Source organism: Sparus aurata, chromosome 19 (genome assembly GCF_900880675.1).
Source record: "Sparus aurata chromosome 19, fSpaAur1.1, whole genome shotgun sequence".
Lineage (NCBI taxonomy): Eukaryota > Metazoa > Chordata > Actinopteri > Spariformes > Sparidae > Sparus > Sparus aurata.
The window spans coordinates 22,070,811-22,092,117 of record NC_044205.1 but is presented as its reverse complement, the minus strand read 5'-3'; the positions used below and the strand labels follow the sequence as shown (position 1 = coordinate 22,092,117).

At 39.7% G+C, this 21,307-nt stretch overlaps 3 protein-coding genes across 6 annotated transcripts; all 3 read left to right on the top strand.

The window, feature by feature from the left end:
* The first annotated feature begins 512 nt into the window (after positions 1 to 512).
* LOC115569603 (solute carrier family 22 member 13-like) lies at positions 513 to 7,342 on the top strand. Of its 2 annotated transcripts, XM_030397607.1 has the most exons (10): positions 520 to 975; positions 2,333 to 2,436; positions 2,564 to 2,718; positions 3,489 to 3,660; positions 3,752 to 3,872; positions 3,977 to 4,071; positions 4,158 to 4,372; positions 5,170 to 5,278; positions 5,370 to 5,564; positions 5,654 to 7,342. In XM_030397607.1, the coding sequence occupies exons 1-10, from the start codon at positions 601 to 603 to the stop codon at positions 5,718 to 5,720; spliced, it is 1,608 nt and encodes a 535-aa protein (XP_030253467.1). In that variant the 5' UTR covers positions 520 to 600; the 3' UTR covers positions 5,721 to 7,342. The 2 variants fall into 2 exon arrangements, with proteins under 2 accessions (XP_030253468.1, XP_030253467.1); XM_030397608.1 differs by lacking the exon at positions 5,654 to 7,342 and having other exon boundaries at positions 513 to 975; positions 5,170 to 5,283; positions 5,370 to 5,464.
* Positions 7,343 to 9,602: 2,260 nt separating this feature from the next.
* On the top strand, positions 9,603 to 14,410 carry LOC115569657 (solute carrier family 22 member 13-like). The gene is made up of 10 exons (XM_030397686.1): positions 9,603 to 9,977; positions 10,100 to 10,203; positions 10,607 to 10,761; positions 11,084 to 11,255; positions 11,379 to 11,499; positions 11,579 to 11,673; positions 11,867 to 12,081; positions 12,200 to 12,308; positions 12,958 to 13,152; positions 13,539 to 14,410. The coding sequence occupies exons 1-10, from the start codon at positions 9,603 to 9,605 to the stop codon at positions 13,606 to 13,608; spliced, it is 1,611 nt and encodes a 536-aa protein (XP_030253546.1). The 3' UTR covers positions 13,609 to 14,410.
* Positions 14,411 to 14,983: 573 nt separating this feature from the next.
* Positions 14,984 to 21,305, top strand: LOC115569656 (solute carrier family 22 member 13-like). Of its 3 annotated transcripts, XM_030397684.1 has the most exons (10): positions 14,986 to 15,791; positions 17,263 to 17,366; positions 17,842 to 17,996; positions 18,147 to 18,318; positions 18,413 to 18,533; positions 19,248 to 19,342; positions 19,498 to 19,712; positions 19,812 to 19,920; positions 20,017 to 20,211; positions 20,333 to 21,305. In XM_030397684.1, the coding sequence occupies exons 1-10, from the start codon at positions 15,417 to 15,419 to the stop codon at positions 20,400 to 20,402; spliced, it is 1,611 nt and encodes a 536-aa protein (XP_030253544.1). In that variant the 5' UTR covers positions 14,986 to 15,416; the 3' UTR covers positions 20,403 to 21,305. The 3 variants fall into 3 exon arrangements, with proteins under 3 accessions (XP_030253542.1, XP_030253544.1, XP_030253545.1); XM_030397682.1 differs by having other exon boundaries at positions 14,984 to 15,791; positions 19,498 to 19,920; XM_030397685.1 differs by lacking the exon at positions 19,248 to 19,342 and having other exon boundaries at positions 19,631 to 19,712.
* The last annotated feature ends 2 nt before the right edge of the window (positions 21,306 to 21,307 follow it).

The following is a 21,307-nucleotide window of genomic DNA, read 5'->3' as shown; positions in this document are numbered from 1 at the left end:
TGTTGACAGTTTCGCTCACATCACATGAACTGAAGCTCAGCTGGTTTTTCCCTTGCTCAGATCTCTAACTGACCACTTTTTACAGTGTACTCTTGACAAACATGAGACATGAATAACACTGGGCTGCATCTTCCGCTTAAAAGACTATTATGTGGTTGTGCCTGGTTCTGGTACCGTGGCTGTTGAAAGTAACATACAGCCAGGACCTTTTGTATAAGGCACATTATGTTCCTCAAAATGTTGTGTTTTGCGCCTCAGGGACACCGTATATGAAGGATTTCTGGCTCCTCTTGTTTGTGACCATTCAGAGAGGAGCCTGAGGCTGAACTTTGGAGAGATAAGTCCTTGAATTCCCCCCCAATTGAGCAAACTACCTATTGTAATGAGGCCTTTGCGCACCCACAGCTACACGTCAGCTTCAGCCTGAGGTGTCCTGACAAGTCACATTTAAATGCCTGTGCAGTGTGTTTGTTATAAATGTGGCAGCAGCATGAAAGTGCTGTCATTGCCAGTTTAAACATTAACCTGCAGGACAACAGTCGAGTTCACTGGCAGCAGCTGGACTGTCTCGCTCATTCAGAGCACAAATCGAATGTCAATATGAGCAACTTCGGACAGATTCTGAAGGAGATCGGGGAGTTTGGTTGGTTTCAGAAACGTTTGGTGGCTGCATTATGCTTCCCCAGCATGTTTGTAGCCTTTGATGTGATTGGTCAGGTGTTTACAGGGATGAGCTTCCCACATAACTGCAACACTGACTGGATCTTGGAGCGTGGGCCAAACCTGACTGATGACAGACAAAGAAATCTCACCCTCCCCGTGAACAAGGATGGAAGGTTTGAAAGCTGTAAAATGTTCACACCTGTGGATTTGGATTTGGAAACCATTGAAGCTTATGGGATTAATACAACAACTGGATGCATAAATGGATCAGATTTTGAGGCACCCACAGGTGCTTCCAGCATTTTAACACAGGTAAGAGACACTTGTTTGTACCCCCAAAGAGCAACACACCTAACTCTTCCACTAAATGTATTTCTAACTTCTTGATATTTATTTAAGGTTATTTTGTGTTATTGTTCAGACAAACAAGAGGTTGTTGTTACTGGTTACAACAGGTTAGTTGTTATTTGCCCTCTGCCAACAAATGTGAAGCTCCTCATCAAGAAGCCTGCTTAGAAGCTAATGTTTGAACAAAATTTGAACTTTGACCCTCGGATCTGCAAACCCACTTTTGTCATACATTAAGTTCCCCTCTTTGGGTATTCATGGACTGACATTTCTGGTTCTAGTTTGAAGGTTAAAGGACAAGTTCACCCAAAGTCATTATCTTCTTAACCTCGTGTGGTGTTGACCGCAGAACCTTTCTCGAGCTTCACAGTGAACCAGGGTTTCAGTATTATTTTAAAGAAATGAAGTACTGTAGATGGACACTAATTTTAATGTTAATAAATACATTGATTTTAAAAAAGACAGTATTTGCACTCTCGATTCATGGTCGAGCTGAGGTACCCACTCCAGAGGCATCATGAGCCAAGGCTATTAGCTTAGCAGCTGCAATGAAGTCTCTGGAAGCCAAGAGATCCTACATTTATTTGAAATCTTTATTTACACTCTTTTTGAAGTTCCAATCTTCACTTTAGCTGCTAAGCTAAACGATTTAGCAGAAAACACGTCTTGTCCTAGGGTGAAAGCTTGCGGACCCACACTGTATAAGGTGCGTGCTGATATTTAAGCTTGGCAGCTACAGATATTTAGGCTTTGACCACTTCCTCATGCGTCAGCAACTGAAAAGACAATAGACGGTAAAAATCGGGGGACATCAGGCTGTAACCCATTAGCTTCTGTCAGACAGCAGCTAACATTAGCATTTGATGGTGTTACAGAAAGGCGTGAATTCATTCTGAAACATCAACGCACATCTTGGACCCATTTATATAAACCTGGAAGTGAATCACGCCGGATGTAATCAAATGGTAATGTAGCCAGGACATAGGTGAATGCTAACGTTAGCTAATGGTTTATCAACATGTTACCGTATACTGTCCAGTTTTTCACTATCCATCCTCTTCTCAGTTTCTGATCTATTGGGATTTGGGGAGAAGCTTATCGGGAGCAATTTGTCAGATTACCAACATTTTGACTTCTTGCAACCAGGAACACATCATCCAAGCATTTGAGCTTTTCCCCACTGACCACTCAGGGCTTCCATAGAATCCTGTGCAGCACTTTGTACTTTTAAAGTTGTCTGTACTGTATTTGTTGAGTACAACCTCAGCAGCAGAACAGTTCCTGCAGTTCTAGTTTCTAAAGTTTCCCTCCCTGTTATCAGTTCGACCTGGTGTGTGACAGAAGCAATCTGATCGAAGCATCTCAGTCCATCTACATGGCCGGTCTTCTGGTTGGTGCAATGGTGTTGGGGCCGATGGCTGACAGGTAGACATACGCTCCCATCCTAACCCCATCAACATGATGCTGGTGACTCTAAACCATGTGATTTGAATCTTTCCATCTAAAATGACGTACATTTTTAGATTTAACAGCTCTTCTCTCCTCTTCGTAGGTTCGGTCGTCGCTTTGTGGTGCTGCTCTCACTCCTCCTCATGCTGGTGTTCGGTGTCAGTTCTGCTTTCTCACCCAACATCTACGTTTACATCGCTCTAAAATTTTCAAGCGGGATCTCCGTTTCAGGCATTATTGCGAATGCATTTGTGATAGGTGCGTTAAATTTTCACGACTGAAACTCCTGAACTTGAACCTTTGGTTGTCTGGACGTCCGAATAATCCATCTACATACCATTCTTTCCCTGTTATTGCATTAAACCCGTTACCAATTGACTCTCATTTAAATTTTCCAAGAACAAGGCCTTTTGTTTTAAGGCGGTGTGATTTACTGTCTTTTCCCCAGATTGAGAGGAAAAACGCAGTTCTACTTTATAGTTTCATTTCAAATCAATACTAAGCGTTTCAGTTTCACAAGTTCCACGTCAATGGCTGACAAGTTGCAAGTTGCCAACGTTGGATCTCACATTGGTGACTATTGCCGTGTTGCATTTCAGATGTTCATTCATCCAACTTTTGCATTACAGAAGCATACACAAATTTGAAGGTCCAGTGTGTAGGATTTAGGCAGCCCGATAAACAACCATGTGCATCAACTGAAAGCAGTTTGGCAACTTATTGTCTTTTTTTAACTACAGACTGAGCGGGTCGTCTTATAACGGAGTCATCAATGTTTCACTACTGTGTTTCTACAGTAGCTCAGGGCGGACAAACCAAACACTTACTCTAGAGGGCCTTTTGTGTTTTTTTGCGCATTTTGCTGTCATTGTAGAGGAGAGTGAGATGAGGTGTGTTCATTTGGTTGCAGCGTGCATCCTCACCACTACTGATGTTACTGAATCCTACACACTGGAACTCAAATGGGAAGGTATAAGTAAAGCAAAAGCAGAAATAATGATATTTCTCTCTGTGTCATTGCTGTGAAGGTGGAGAGTGGAGTGACTCCTCCAAGTTTGCCCTCTGCACCATTATCTGCCACTCCTTCTTCCCTCTCGGACTGATGGTGTTGTCTGGCCTCGCCTATGTCATCCGCGACTGGAGGATTCTGCAGCTGGTGCTCTTCAGCCCGCTTGTTCTTGTCATTGGAAGCTTTTACTGGTCAGCAGAAACTCCAATTCGATATGTTACATCTCCATTTTAGCCTTAAAATAAAAAAAGACTACAAGGTTTTGATCTGTGTCTCGATCAGGATTCTTCCCGAGTCAGCTCGCTGGCTCATCACTCAGGGCAAAAAGGATGTGGCCATAAAGGAGATCCGGAGGGCAGCTAAGGTGAATGGGAGGAAGGTCCCTGAAGAACTGCTCGACAAGGTCAGATACACCAGACACATTTAGGCTTTAAGTAAAATCAAACACATTTAAGTTCTGACATAAATGTACTGTCAATCTAAAGAAAAGTCACCTACATTTTTTAGCTGGAGGTGGAGGGAACATCCAAAAGGGGAAACATGCTGGACCTCTTCAGGATACCATATCTTAGGAAACGTGCTCTCATAATGAGCTACATCTGGTGAGTATTTTTCACGACCACAAAAACATCTCTGGCAAAATATCTTTACGGCTGCACTCAAGATATTTCTTCCGCTCTGCTGACAGGTTTGGAACAAGTCTGATGTACTACGGCCTGAGCCTGAATGTTGGAAACTTCGGTCTGGATATCTACCTCACACAGTTCATCTTTGGCGTTGTAGAAGTACCTGCACGTCTGGGCTCTTTGCCTTTTCTCCAGACCTTTGGGAGGAAAATATGTCAAACAGTGGTCCTGCTGTTTGGAGGTTGTGCTTGTCTTGTGATACTTGCAGTTCCAAAAGGTACTTTATTGTATATAACAATGGGAGTTGTAATCTGTCTTGATCATATCTTTTACCTGATTTACTACTTTGCTTTAAGAACTTTACTACCATTATTTGCCTTGTGAGCCTTCCTACATCCAAAGTAGGGGTGTCCAGCACAGTCGCCAGGATATTATATTGGCAGTTTACATTTCTGCAAACCACAGTAACGTCCAAGGTAGAGATTTGAACCAAGCGTGGTGTATCGCGTTTATATTATTTGTTCGTTAGCCACCTTTCTCAGCAGGAGGTGAAAGGGGAAGGTGATGGCGTTATAACAAGCCAACACAGCTGCCAAACGGCCGACTGGATTTCCACCATTGGATATTTTTAAAGTGCCTTGGAGGCATTTCCATCCGTGTTTTGTGGCATCAAAACCAGGTGTTTTGCAGGGAAAACTTCCATTCGTTTTTTGCCGGCTACTTTTCATGGGAGGCTGGACCATTTCCACCCGTGATAGTGGCGACCAAAACAGGTGAACATAAACCATAGCGTAAGTGCATTGTGACAAAAGAGAGGAAATAAGACCTAAACAAACATTATGCCGCAACATAAAGAGACGTCCAGTTTGAACTTGCCTGTGGTTTCGCAGAAATGTGCTCGGTTCAGTTTATTCCCAGCGATGTGGGTTGCAGTGTCACAGATTATACTCTAAATCAAAAATTTATCAAAGTGAGCATTCATTTAATGATTACTGAAAACATTCATCCAAACGGATTGTCCAACCTGAGACACGCATTGCATTCTGACACCTGTTTAATGTATTTGTCCATCAGACCTTCCTGTCGTGATTACAGTCATAGCTGTGGTGGGGAAATTTGCTGCCACTGCCAGTTTCTCCACAGTCTATGTTTACACTGCAGAACTGTATCCTACCACTCTAAGGTAAGGTAGGTAATGTCCCAGGAGTAAAACATCAAATTATTATAATAACATGTTAAGTGATTGCTCATCGGTCCATTGTCCACACTGGCAGGCAGAACGGTGTAGGTCTAAACTCCATGTTGGCTCGTGTGGCCGGCATCCTCGCTCCTCTGATCAGGCTCCTGGACGTCTACCATTACGCCATCCCCATGATCATATATGGTGTCGTCCCCATTGCTGCTGGCGGTTTGTGTTTGCTGTTGCCTGAGACCCGCAATGTAGAACTCCAGGACCACGCTGAACCCACGTGAGTTGACGAACCCTTTCACAACAGTGGATCACTTCCAAGAAACTCAAAGCAATTCTGCAAATGAATCTTCTTGTTTTTAATTTCAGGAATCCAGACAACAAGGATGCTGAGATGGTGTCCTCCAATAATTCAGGGAAGAGCACAAAAATGTAACTCATAATGTTTTAATGAAGAAGAGTGCAGTTACATGAATCCAAAAAGATAATTTTTTTTTTAACTTAATTTTGTTAGAAAATAGTCTCACCATGACAGAAGTAGTAGACTTGGAGAACTGAGATTTGTTTTTACAGTTTATTAAATTATGTATATGTATATTTGGACTTTTTATGGAATGTATTTCCTCTCTATGTATTTAAAATGCTGCAAGTCAGCTGTACTGCATGATGGAAGATGTGACTAAGCAGACATTTTCACTCTTAGCTGTTTGACCTGCAAATTTTGCACAACTGTAATGTTGCTGGCACAGGTAAAGTTAGCAACTAGCTGGTACACAAAGTTGAGGAAAAAAGCAAAATATTTGTCTCGAGTATTGTTGGATTGGATGTATGTGTATTCCAGGGATGGAAATGAACTTTTTTGTCCACCTGCCACTGTGGCTGGTAAATTCTAAAATCTACCAGCCACTCAACATTTTTACCAGCCACTTTTATGTACAGTACAATGCCTAAAACCCATTTTTCTTGTACAAGACATGCACATAGTATTTCCCAATCAGTACTTCTTACCAGAGTTGATTATTCATTAATTATACTATAGGCTACCAATGACTGATTACAGGGGTAAAACTATCCAAGGGTCATCTACTAGGTCGTGAAATAACGGGAAATGAAGTCTGAATAAACAAAGTGGTTCAAAATGAAGGTTAGATGGTTAGAAATCTATATCAATATCTCCCTGCAACTATCTAACTAACTAACCAGCCATACTGGACCCACACACATTTTTTTGGCAGAAATATATAAATATCTCTTCATTAAATGTATATATTAGGAATCGAGGAAAATATCAACACTTAAAGAGAAAATATCACACTTATAACACTTTGAACAAAAAGCAGAGAGATCAAATAGCCAACGTGGCGGAAAGTAGGTCATTTGGGGCAAAAATTATTAATTAAATTAAGTTAATTATTATCAGTGGGGCAAAGGCAAATCCAGTGTCTATGATGTACTATAACAACACCAAGTATGGGGTGGACCTCCTGGACCAGATGGCGAGGGCGTGCCCTGTCAAAGGCGGTACGCGAAGATGGCAAACTTGTTAAACTGTACATGTTGGTGTTATTTCGTTTTTTTAAAAAATATCATGACACAATGAATGCATTCATCACTCAATTGGGTATTTACATGAGAGATTATAAAGTTTAAAATCTAGTAATCAAAATAACCGCTTACGGTTGTTCTAGTAATGTTGGAATTCACTAGCAGTGTTGGACCCTTCTGAAGTCCAGCTGACACTTTGGTCCAATCAGAAACATATAATTTGACCGGATCTAACTCTTGGGTAGTGTAAAGCACACCGTTATGCCATAACCAAGATATCGATCATTGAGATTAATTGGATCAGATCTGACTGGAATGAACCCGTCACAGTGGCTGGTAAACTGATTCAATTCACCCGCCAGCACACCAATTCACCCACATTTGGTGGGTGGCGTGTGCTAATTTCCATCCCTGGTGTATTCACATGTAAGATGTGTAATGTTCCTGCCGTGGAGTTTTGCTCCATGTGGCAAAGAAAACACCAAAAGAAAGATTAAAGATTGTTGCTTTTAACTTTGTTGGCTTTATTTATCTGTTTGAAAATGTCTTATTAGTCCAATGTTATTACCAATGTTAAATATATTAACCTTTTTTGGTGCTATTTGCATGCATCAGTCATCAGACTGAGCATCTGATTGCCTTTCAGAGTGTATATATATATATATATATATATATATATATATATATATATATATATATATATATATATATATATATATATATTATGTTGTTTTATGTGTTTTTTGTTATCTATACATTTAACCAAAGGACTGCCTGCATATATATATGTGAGGAAAGCACTGCATTATTTCAATTCCCTTGCAGCCTGGATTTTACATACAACCGCTGAAGCATCTCAATAAATTCTTTGGGAAATCCATATTCACGTGCAACAGCCCATAAACACTCCCATCAGAATCCGAAAAAAAAAAGTTTCGTCCCACACTATAAATATGTTGTTTTGCTGTTGTAAAATACATTCAGTGTGATGAATTTTATTTTCCATTTAATGCCATTTATTGTGGTGATATACGTTTAATTAAATTGCAACAAGCACTGCTACCTATTAAAGCCTGAATACCAAATATTTACCCAAGTATTTACCTTGAAATTATTACAGAAGTCATCAATTAGTGAATGAGTCCTGATGAGTGTCCTGTGAGTTTTACAGGCAGAATGGTGTAGGTATAAACTCAGTGTGTGCTCGTATGACGGACAGATGGTTCTGTTTATTAAACCCGCTCCCATTCCCAACATAAAATAATTAGGTTTTTTTTTTTTTAGTTTATTAGTTTATTATATCGAAGACAATCCAAATTAATTAACTGCATCAACAACAGTAAAAAGGGGCAGCTTTAGCCAACATGGCTAATATCCTGCTGTAGTCCCCGGCCAGATGACAATAGGCACCCTAAAAAACAAAACAAAAAAACAAAAACAATATATTACAGCACACTGATTAAAAGAGAGCATTAGGACAGCTAGGATAGAAGATAAATCAATGATGATAGGATAAGATAAGATAAGATAAGATAAGATAAGATAAGATAAGATAAGATAAGAAAGGATAAGATAAGATAAGAGAAAACAGTGAAACATCAGCACAATCATGCAAAGACAACACATAATCAAAGCATACAGAAACAGCACAAAATATAAGCACACATCAGCACATACAATCACATTCAGGAGTGCAGACAGACATCACACACTGTAGACAGGCAGCATCCATGATGCAGATAACACACAGCCATATGTTAGTATGTGCAGGTGTAACTGTCGACTAGCTATGTTTTTAACTTGGCTGTAAAAGTGGAGTATGTATGTGTATCTTTGATATGGGTGGGAAGTGAGTTCCAATTATGTATTGCTTTAACAGAGAATGATAACTGGCCAAATGTACTTTTCTTTTGTGGGATTGATAAGTCACCACGTGTGGTGCTTCTAGTGATCTGAACAGTGCTGCGTTGGTTTATGAGTGAGTTCAGTGGAGGGGGAGCTAAACCATGCAGGATTTTAAAGACCAGACAGATGTTCCTATATTTTATGACATCTTCCCAACTCAGAAGCTTGTGTTTGTGTAGGATGGTACAATAATGTGAGCTGTTCGGTTTCTGATCCAAGACTTTAAGGGTTTGTTTGTACAGGGTTTCCAATGGCTTCAGTGTAGAGGCATTGGTTTGTCCCCAGCTTGTGAGGCAGAATGTTAGATGGGCCATGACCATGTGCATCTATATAAGGAACAGATGCAGCAGCTAAGGTAAAACCAGGTGATCCAAATAGGGTACAAAAGGGCATGATTGACTTAATCTTTATTGCTGTTAGTTTGAAGCTTTATGTGTGTAGATGTTAGCTGGCTGAATGTACATACTGTTGAACATGTGATTTTTATTTATTGTTTAATTTCTGTCTTCAATAAAAGGCTCATCGTTGTAATGTTGTTTTTACCAAAGTGCTATTTGATTAAAGTCAAATTTAGCTGAGCTGAGTTATCATTTGTTTTTATCAGTGCTCATTTTATTGCGGTGTTTATAGTTTTACAAGTAGGGGAAGTTATAAATTATTGTTGTTGTTGCCGACTAAAACATTGAAGCCAAATAAAATATGATCGGCATATGGCACGCTTGGATTGTTTGTGGTTAAAGATTACTTGGCAAGGTCAGACATTTGCATCAATGTTGCAGTGTCAACTGTTGCCAAACAGACCTGGGCGCATTCATTACTCAGACCACACTTTGATAGGGAAGCACTGCATATTCAGCCACATGTCAATATGAGTAACTTCGGGCAAATCCTGAAGCAGGTTGGGGAGTTTGGTTTGTTTCAGAAATGTTTATTGGCGGCATTATGCATCCCAAGCATGTTTGGTGGTTTTGATGTGATTGGTCAGGTGTTTACCGGCATGAGCTTCCCACATCACTGCAACACTGACTGGATCTTGGAGCGTGGGCCCAACCTGACTGCTGAGAGACAAAGAAATCTCACCCTCCCTGTGAACAAGGATGGAAGGTTTGAAAGCTGTAAAATGTTCACTCCTGTGGATTTGGATTTGGAAACCATTGAAGCATATGGGATTAATAGTACAACTGGATGCATAGATGGATGGGTCTACGAGGCACCTGAAGGTGCTTCCGGCATTGTGACAGAGGTAAGCAAGAAAACACCACAAGGGCTCTATGTATTGATCCTGTAAACGCTTCCTATGGCTCTTGAGTCTTTTTTTTTTATGAATTCCTTTCCGATCTCCTGTCACCTTCCTTCTCTCCTCAGTTTGATCTGGTTTGTGACAAGAGTGGTCTGATTGAAGTAGCACAGTCCATCTACATGGCAGGTTATATGGTTGGAGCACTGGTGCACGGAGCCCTTTCGGACAGGTTAGGACCAATAAGACATGCACTCCCACCTTAAATATCAGTGATATCAATCTGTGTAAGACTTAAAGAGGCTTTGATTTGACAGTAGCTCCTATCCTATGCTGATTACTCTTTGTTTTACACACAACACAAAGTGTTTTATTTAACCAGAAGGAAAGGGGTGCAGGACTTGGACACTAAATATATTTATGGGAAGGAGCGTAAAGAGGGATGGATCAACAATGAGCCAACAATGGCGCCACCTAGAACACCTAAATACATGACAGTTACTGCTCTAGATAAACCATACGAGAAATCAACTGTAAAGTCTAATCCCCTGTATGAGAAGCAAAAAGTGAATAATAAGCAGGATGTGTGAGTTCTCTTTAACACAAAACAAATTATTTTTCTCCCTTCTTTGTAGGTTTGGGCGACGCTTTGCAATCCTACTTGCCCTCTGTGTCACACTGTCGTTTGGTGTGGGTGCTGCATTCTCCCCAAACATCTATGTTTACATGGTCCTAAAATTTTTCTCTGGGACTTCAGCAAGTGTCATTATAATGATCACATCTGTGTTGGGTAGGTACACTGTTCATCTGTTGACTAAAGTGAGATTGTATACAGCAGTAGAAGTACAAAAATAAGATCACAGAGAGGCTGGTGCTGAGCTTTATTAAAGCCAAAGTTACTGATTGATGGGGGCAACTTCCTTCTTTGATCAACCCAAACATGTTTCCACTGTCAGTGCAACTGGTTCACTTCAACTCTGCCACTGCAGTAATGGTGGCATTTTAAACATGCAGTATAAATCTGCTTGAGAATTAGTCTATGGGGTAAGACAGCACTGTACTATACACAGTAATAGGTGAATATGTTCATAAAATCCGTATTTGTTATACAGGAGTGGAGTGGACTAGTCCCTCTAAGGCTGCCCTTTGCACAACACTCATCATTATATTCTTTGCCGTCGGACTGATGCTGTTGTCTGGTGTCGCGTATTTAATCCCTAACTGGAGGATCCTGCTGCTGGTGCTCACCAGCCCGCTTGTCCTTCTTCTGGGATTCTTTTACTGGTCAGTAGTCTATCAGACCATAATACTTCGACAAGTTCATGAGGTGCTATTTGCCAAAAAGAATACAGCTATAATTGTAACTTCAAAATCATACTGTCTGAATTCAAACCTGTGTTTCGATAGGTTTCTCCCAGAGTCACCTCGCTGGCTCATTACCCAAGGCAGGAAGGAAGAGGCACTAAAGGAGCTTCGTAGGGCAGCCAGGGTGAATGGGAGGATGGTCCCAGAAGATCTGCTAGATAAGGTGAGCTGCATCACACTCACTTTGAATAAAACATAACAAGATGTAAACATTTTCTGAAACAGAGTTTTAACTTTTTCAGTTGGAGATGGAGGGTACATCTGAGAAAAGAAACATGTTCGATGTCCTCCGAATACCGTATTTGAGAAAACGTACCTTCGTAATGGGCTTTAACTGGTTTGTCCTCTTTAATTGCAATAAATGTTTATGTCACTGTCTTTTTTAGTCAGGGAGTCACAGTAGATGAGATACATCAATCATTTTTAGCAATTACAATGCAACAGCTCTAACAGTTCACAGTTGTCCCAATTATCCTTTTTTTATATAAGTAGTCGGAAAACTAAACATATTTCTCCAACTCTGTCATCAGGTTTTCAACAAGTCTGCTATATTATGGACTGAGCCTGAATGCTGAAGGTTTTGGTCTGAATCTCTACCTCACACAGTTCATCTTTGGTTTCATCGAAATTCCTGGAATGTTGAGTTGTTTATTTTTTATGCAGCACTTTGGAAGGAAAATATGTCAAGCATTCTATCTCTTCTTTGGGGGTGCTGCATGCCTTGTGATCCTCGCTATCCCAAATGGTACTTCCAAGACTTTGCCGTTGTTTTTTGTGTTGTTTTTATCTGGAGACATTTGTTACAGCTGTGATGATAGTATGGCATTTATCTGACAGATAAATAAATATTATTTATCCAACAGACCTTCCAGTGGTGGTCACAGCTATAGCTGTACTGGGAAAATTTGCTGCGCCTGCCTCTTTCACCACAGCCTACATTTATACTGCAGAGTTATACCCAACCATTTTAAGGTAATGTCAATCCTGATGCTTGCTGCACATGATTATTATGTAAAAGCAAACATTGTGACTGTTAAAACAATGATCTTTTTTTTAACATTGAGCTTGGTATATTTGTCTGTTTCATCTTGAAGCCAAAATGTATCCAAGTCCTTTTTGTGCCTAAACCTAACCAAGTCCTTTTTGTACATTAACCTAACCAAGTTGTTTTTGTGCCTAAACCTAACCAAGTTGTTTTTGTGCCTAAACCAAAACTGCGGCCATTTGACAACATTAATAACATACCAAAAGTCATAACATGTCATTATATGTAAATATAGATTGATAGCAAAATTCTATATATGTATGTATGTATGTATGATTTGGTCAGCTAAACAGAAACTCTGGGAACTCCTACAGTAATAAGATTTTTCTGACATCTATTGACTGCAGTGAGTTTGTGGTTTGATTAATGGTTTACAGGCTAATTATGTGTAAACAGTGATTACTGACTGTGGCTAATCATCAATCTAAGTATCCTAAAATCTTATATTAGGCATACAGCCAGTATTCTTATACAAACAATGATTACACTGCAATTTGTGGGCTGTAATCTAAAGTGTTAACTAAATCCTTCCAATAAGTGTACAGTTTCTTAAGAGTCCATCGTATCTTCTTGCAGGCAGAATGGTGTAGGTGTAAACTCCATGTGTGCTCGTGTGGCGGGCATCCTAGCGCCACTTATCCGGCTCCTGGAGGTCTATCATTCCACCATCCCCATGCTCATATATGGCATCATGCCCGTCGCTGCTGGGTGTTTCTGTTTTCTTCTGCCTGAAACCCTCAATGTTGAACTTCAAGACCACACTGAGCTGAAGTAAGCTGAGTATAAAATGCTATATTTGAAGAAAATATCCTTGCTGGAATAAGAACAGCAACAAACTGTGTTCACATCATTGTTGGTTTTTAATGCAGTGTCACCAGAGGCATTTAGATTTCTGATTGCAGATTTCTCTGGGTTCAAATTCAAAATAAGTATATGTAAATATACAAAAAAGTATAAGTTTATCAATTTGAACATAATTTACTTTGTCTTTGTGCTACATTAAACTGAATATAGCTCGAAAACGGTTTAGCTTACCATTGCGTTTGGTATTTATTTTAATTTACCCAGCATTCAGCTTTTTTGGAATCAAGGTTTCAAGTGTAAATTATTCTGTATTATAATACTTTACTTACATACTTTTTTGTTTTTGATTGTAGGAAAGCAGTGAATGGATCTACACCAGACAGATTAAGTCCTGAAGAAATTACTGAAGAGGACAAATTGTAATTCAATCTGAAATATTCAAAAGTTCAGTTTCTCCTTTGTCTTTTTTATTATCAGGTAGCAAAGATGTCGACTACAGTTTATGTAGGTTTAACTACAGATTAAGATGTAGAAATAAAACTGATGAGTAATTTTTTTACTATTATTATTATAGGATTTTTGAGTCACAATTTGTTTGAGTTTTTCACGCATTTCATACCTGTAAGTTTATTGGAAATTGATTTATTCACACAAATGCTTCTTTTCGTAAGTCAAATGGATTCATGTTCCATTCTCAACCAACTAGCAACAACATCAAAACCACTGGCAGATGAAGTGAATAACATTGGGGTGGGGTGGTCTGCTTGGCGTTTTGCTGGGGAGCTGTATGCATCACCATGAATTCCAGGCTCCAAAGTCTCCCAATAGAACATTGGATGGTACCGAGATGATCAATGTTAATCACTTCACCTCTCAGGGGTTTTAAAATTGTGGCTGATGGATGCATGTTTACCTGTCATATCATAGAGTGACAGAGCAGCTAAAGTAAAAGCAAAGTTTGCAAAAGATCCTTGATAAGAGCAGGGATCGTGACCTGGCCGACTGTCAGATCTGACAACAAAGTCCGAAAGAGCATGTCTGACTAGACCTTTATTGCCATTTTGTTTGAAGCTCTATGTGTACTGCTGTTTGTTGCATACATACTGTTGAACACTGGATTTTATTTGTTGTTTTATATGTCTAGTCTATCTGCACTATGAAGGTCATTATGAATGGTGTTGTGTTAAAAGTGCTACATCAATAAAGTTAAATTTGCCAGAGCTCAGTTATTGTCACTGTCTGTATTACTGCTTATTTCATTGTTTTGTTTAAAGTTAAACAGAGTGGAAGCTTACAATTTAGTGCTGTTGTCATTGATTACAAAATGAAGTAAATTAACCGTTAGCTGCCATATCACATTAGTGTGATTGTAGGAGGGACAACGCCATCTAGGGGAATTTCACCCACCAAAACTCTCAGTAATTTCAATCTCTTAGGAACTAAATGACACACAGGTTCAAAACCACACTACACCAGAGATGTGTTTCCGATAAAGAAATAAAGAGTTCTAAAAAAGACAATTTGCACCTTTACAATGGCAGGTCAAATACTACTACATTTAAAAACTTGACTTGCTTTTGTGGCTTTTGCAATTGGTTCAACCGTTCTGGGCCACTGTAATCTGTAAAATGTGCATGAGTAAACTGGAAAGGATATGTGCATGGTTAAAAATAGCAAAGGGGCAGAGCAACTGCAAGTCAGCGACAGCTGGGGCTGGTTCTCAGCTGGTTCTATTTTGTTTTTGCATATGTGCAGTGTTTTGATGTTATTATGTTAAGAGAAGCTAGGTTGAAAGTAGATTGGACAGCTAGCATGTAAGGGAGTTCCCCAGTGGATATAAGGCGATGCTCTCTACTCCAGGGTTCATTGTCTGTGTTCACGTATCAGCCTTGGTTTGCTGGAGCTGACTCTACCTGTCTTTGGGTTTTATTTCCTTTTGAGGTATTGTCTTCAACCCTTTTGAACTATATGACTAAGTGTTGTCGAAGACCAGTTTTTTTCTGCAACCTCATAAAGATATAACGCTGAACAGTCCCGCCCAATAATAATGGTCGCTAGTGAATGATTAGACCCAGTTGTGACAATGTAATGGGCTGGAGAGGAAGGAGTTAAAATATTGCAACTTCTGGTTAAAGATTAATTAGGAAGATTATCGCACACAGAATGGGGCTTATTAGTACTTAACACTGACCTTAACAGTCGAAGCGCTACAAATTCAACCAGCTGTCGATATGAGCAACTTCGGGCAGATCCTAAAGGAGGTTGGGGAGTTTGGTTTGTTTCAGAAACGTTTAGTGGCTGCATTATGCATCCCTTGCATATTTAGTTCCTTTGACTTGATTGGTCAGGTGTTTACCGGCATGATCTTCCCACATCACTGCAACACTGACTGGATCTTGGAGCATGGGCCCAACCTGACTGATGAGAGACAAAGAAATCTCACCCTCCCTGTGAACAAGGACGGAAGGTTTGAGAGCTGTAAAATGTTCACACCTCTGGATTTGGATTTGGAAACCATTGAAGCGTATGGGATTAACAGCACAACTGGATGCATAGATGGATGGGACTACGAGGCACCAGAAGGTGCTTCCAGCATCGTGACAGAGGTAAGAAAGGAAAAACTTCAGGGTCCCATGTCCAGGTCCAGATGCCATCCTATCAGGACCTGGACTTAGGCTTGATAAAATGCTGATAATAAGTTTTTCCAGTTGAGACAGAGCTTTTAATCAAAAATGTTCAAAAACAGGCTGTCTCATATGTCCCTAGAGTGTTGTGATTATTAAAAGGCAGCACAGAAATCACAGAAAATACAGGCAGCTTTCTGCACTATCAACATCATTAAAACAAACTATCGCCCCACCTACACACGTGTTTGAGGCTGGCCCTCACACCATTCCAGCCTGTCCAGGAGTGGGACATAAGAGGGAGAGAAAGACTTCTCACTTGTTAAGCTGTTTGTTTATTTTAAAGTATGAAAATATTCAGATATGAAAAAACGAGTTAGAAATAAAGAAAAGAGAAAGCACACACACTTTTTATAAAAGCTCTCTGTAATGTGTTTTATTTTACATTTCAGCCCCTATTTTACTATAAAAGCATACAGAAGATGTATTTATCGTACTTATTTGGAATAAATAAAGAAATAAAGAAATGCACTTAACAGTCAGTTGTTGACTACATGAAGACATCGATACAGCTACTAGGCTACTTCAGTATTCTGTAGATGGCACTGAATTGTATTTTGAGTTAGACATTATGATGTTCCAGACCTTCGCATCAGGAAATTTGAATGGAATTCTCCTGATATAGACCCTAAAGGTCCAAATTCTTTGTCACACAGTCCCTCAGTTGTGTGTATTGATCCTGTAAATCCTTGCTATGGCTCTCAATTCTTTCTCTAATCTTTCCCATTCTCGTTTACATGTACATTTAGGGCATTTATCAGACGTTTTTGTCCAAAGCGATTTACAGTAATTCACAGTGCAGAATTTGATCTGGGGCCCCCCTCCCACCACCGCAGAGTCACCTGTGCTTGACATTTATTGACACAAATGTCACACTATAATGTTACATTATAAATTGTATTAATACAATGACAGATTATGAACTACTGTCCCCCTGGGTACGACCCGTTGAGAACTCTAATTCAGGTTCATTCAGAGGAACTCCATCCAAAATCCATCCTTGCTTTGTCTATGCACGCGAGGTGTCTAGTTTATGCACATGACTCAAATGCTGGCAGACACAACAGTTGTAGGCAGGTAAATTGATCATGAAATCAGAATCATCTTGCCACTGGTGGGCAAGGGGCCCCAAGCAGCCGCTTAGTTTGCTTATGCCTCGGGCCGGCTCTGGTAATTCATACATAGATTCATACACTGATGGCAGTGACTGCCATGCAAGGTGCCAACAGCACATCAGGAGCAGTTTAGGGTTCAGTATCTTGCCTGAGGACACTTTGACATGCAGACCAGGGGAATCAAACCAGTGACCCTCTGATAATAAGACGCTGGCTCTACCCCTGAGCCACAGGCGCCCCTCCTTTCTCCTCCCTTAATATTCATTTTCTCTTCTCAGTTTGATCTGGTTTGTGACAAGAGTGGTTTCGTTGAGGCATCACAGTCCATCTACATGGCAGGTTGTCTGGTTGGAGCGCTGTCGTACGGGGCAATTTCTGACAGGTAAGAGCCAATAATACATTCACTCCTGTCCAATGTCTCATTCTTTGTAAGAATATTTAGGTTACACAGCAGCCGTTACACTAATTACTAATTATGTATAAGATTTGGTGATATAACCAGCTAAAGGGGAGGTCTCCTTAGAAAGTCGAAATAAAAAGCTTTGAAATCAGGATGGAAATCAAAAAGGAAAGTAGTGCAAAACTCGGTCGAAAAAATAGAAATAACAAGGATAGACATACAGTACAGAGAGGTTAACCAACAATGATGACAATATTACATTCTCTGTCCCTAAAACACACTTAGATGCATAAACGCTTGGGTCTATGGACAAACCACGAAATGGAAATCTACTGCAAAAATAACCCCATAAATGACAAACAAAGAGTGAATGATAAACAATACATATGTGCTGTATGTGTAGATTCAATCTGCAGCCTTTAACACAAAACAAATGCTTTTTTTTCTTTGTTTTTAGATTTGGGCGACGCTTTGCAACCCTTCTCTGCCTCTCTGTCTTACTGTTGTGTGGTGTGGGTGCTGCGTTCTCACCAAACATCTACGTTTACATGATCCTAAAATTTTTCTGTGGGACTTCAGCAGGTGTCTGCATGATGAACGCCACTGTGTTGGGTAGGTACACTGTTCATCTGTGACTAAAGACAGATTTTATACAGCTGTAGAAGTGCCAAAAATATGATTTTTAAGAACATAATTTAACACGTTAAAAATTCTAAATTGGTGAATATTGTGATGAACATGTAATCCACATCTGTCATACAGGATTGGAGTGGACTAATCCTTCTAAGGCTGCTCTTTGCGCACAGATCATCATTACTTTCTTTCCTGTTGGAATGATGCTGTTGTGTGGTATTGCATATTTAATCAACGACTGGAGGATCCTGCAGATGGTGCTCTTCAGCCCCCTTGTCCTTGTCCTGGGATTCTTTTACTGGTCAGCATAACATATATTGATATGTTCATGCTATTTGTCAAAAAACATTGTAGGGAAGTAATTGTAACATCTCTGGTTTTAAATGTTCTGAAAGGTTTCTCCCAGAGTCAGCTCGCTGGCTCATGACCCATGGAAGGAAGGATGAAGCAATAAAGGAACTTCGGAGGGCAGCCAGGGTGAATAAGAGGATGGTCCATGATGATCTGCTAAACGAGGTTAACTGCATCAAACACATTTTGGCCCAATCCCATTTTCAAATTACATCCTTACCCCTCGTTTTTCGAGTGAACCCCTTGCCCCTCTGAACAGAGTTACAAGGGGTAGTGGTTGAAATCTCCCCTATGAAATGAGACAACCCTTCAACCCCATGGATATCATATTCAAATCTGGATACAGTGTTGGAGAAGGAGCTCTGTTCATTCCTGCGCATAAAACCCAAATGGCTCTACTTCCTGGCTTTAAAATTATCTGGTTCTTGTGTGTTTCCAAATTTTACTGGACCGAATGGCTCAGATTAGGGCAGTCAAAAAGGTGATTTTGTGGGACGCTCAATAAATTTATCCAACGTTTAACAGCCACTTCTTTCACAATGTAAGCGTATTGTTAAAAGTTTTTTCGGGCCCCAGTGCACCACGTGATATTGTAATTACACAGTTTTGCCACAATAGAAGATGGCTTCAAAACCTCGTGCTCTTCCTGGGGGCTTGATCAACATAAGTCTGGGTTTGAAGTATACATCTGAAAACACATACCCAACCCCTATATCCCTACAGGAATCAGGAAACCCTACCCCTAGATGTGAACATGCAAAACGGAGGGGTAGGGCTAAGTGGTAAGGCCAAGGGCAGGAACTGGGACTTGGCATTTGAGTCAATATATAGTTAACCTCTCTCTGACACCTGTACATTTTCTCCCTTTTTACTATTCAGTTGGAGATGGAAGATACACCTGAAAAAAGAAACATGTTTGACATCTTCCGAATACCGTATTTGAGAAAACGTACCCTCATAATGGGCTTTAACTGGTTTGTCTTCTTTAATTGATGTAACTGCTCATACTTGTTCTCTCTTAGTCTGTGAATCACTAGTATAATAGTGTAATAATCAATGGCACATTTGTCCCAATAATACTGTTTTTAAGTTATAGCTAAACTCATGTGGTCTCTTCCACTCTGCCCAGGTTTTCAACAAGTCTGCTATATTACGGACTAACCCTGAATACTGGTGGTTTTGGCCTGAATCTCTACCTCACACAGTTCATCTTTGGAGTTGTTGAAATTCCTGCAATCTTGAGCTGTTTGTTTTTGATGCAGCACATTGGAAGGAAGATACCTCAAGCAGGCTTTCTGTTCTTTGGGGGTGTTACTTGCTTCATGGTCCTTGCCATCCCTAAAGGTACTTTTAAAACCTTTGTCATGTTTTTTTGTTTGTTTTTTTGTTACAAAGCTTGTAATTTCTTAAGTGTGTATCTGACATGTATTATGTGTTCCATAGATCTTCCAGTGGTGGTCACAATCATTGCCTCACTGGGGAAATATTTTTCCACTGCCTCATTCAGCACACTCTACGTTTACACTACAGAGTTATACCCAACCATTTTAAGGTAATGTTACTCTTTATGCTGCTGCTCATGATTATTACATAGAAATCTTGGTACCATTCATAAGTGTTAATATAAGTCCATTCTCCTTCATTGCAGGCATAATGGTGTAGGTGTAAACGCCATGTGTTCTCGTATGGGGGGCGTCTTCTCTCCACTAATCCGGCTCCTGGAGGTCTACCATTACACCATCCCCATGCTAATATATGGCATCGCCCCCGTTGTAGCTGGTGGTTTCTGTTTGCTTCTGCCTGAAACCCTCAATGTTGAACTTCAAGACCACACTGAGCTGAAGTGAGCATATAAATGCTGGAAAAAACATTTTACATTTGCACTGATACAATGTATTGACAATAATTGTGTCTGACAATACTTTGTATTTTTTATTATTATTTTTCCTTAATTTTGATTTTAGGAAACCGGTGGATGGATCTACGGGGAACAGATACAGTTCTGAAGAAATCGCTGAACAGCACAAACTGTAATTTATAATAAAATCATCATCAGAAATTCAAAATTTCTAATCTGTTGTCTGGTCTGACAGCTGTTAACTACAATTAAGCTAAACCAACTTTAAAATAAATCATTTCAACTTTCTTTAATTATCTCCCCACCAAGTTACTGTTGCCTAAGAAGTTATCTTTTTTTATCTGTATGTATGTTGGTTGGTTGGTCTGTCAACGTGTTTTCACAAAAATTACTGAACATTGTGCAATAAAATAAAGGTCATAGTAGTAGAGTTGATTTTCATACTGCTTTTTAAAAAACACATTATTTTTCATATATTGTGCACTGCTGCAGAACCCTTTTCACACTGTGTCTTGAACCTTCAATCTTTGGTAAAATGCACATGCGCATTACTTAACAGGCAGGATGTAGCCAATCAGAGGCAGAGTAGGGCGGGTCATGGGGAGCAAGCCAGTGTAATCCAAAATTACGCTGGTACAGCTGGTAACTATGGCTGTACAATGTACAACCGTACACGTTCGAACTCGATTCTGATACCGAAACACAAGAATATCAACTGAATAACCTTCACAACCAAGACTGGAGCAGGATGTTTCAGAGTGGTGAGTTAATATTTTGTATAGAGTTGTTGTTGTTAGTTGTTTGTTTTAAGTGCATTTTATGACTGCTGATTTTGTAGAAATTGATGCATTCACAAATTGCCAACATGTGATTTATATACCTTGTTCAATGTATCCTTATTTATGCCAATTTTACTTACGTTAACTTACATTTCACTGCTGGTGTTATTGCTTTGTTGAATGTTTACAATATATGAAAGCTAAAAGCAAAAGTGTGCTTGGTTAATGTTTATGTATGTTGGTTAAAGATTACTTACCAAGATCAGATAAATGACTCAAATAAAATAATAAATAAAATGACT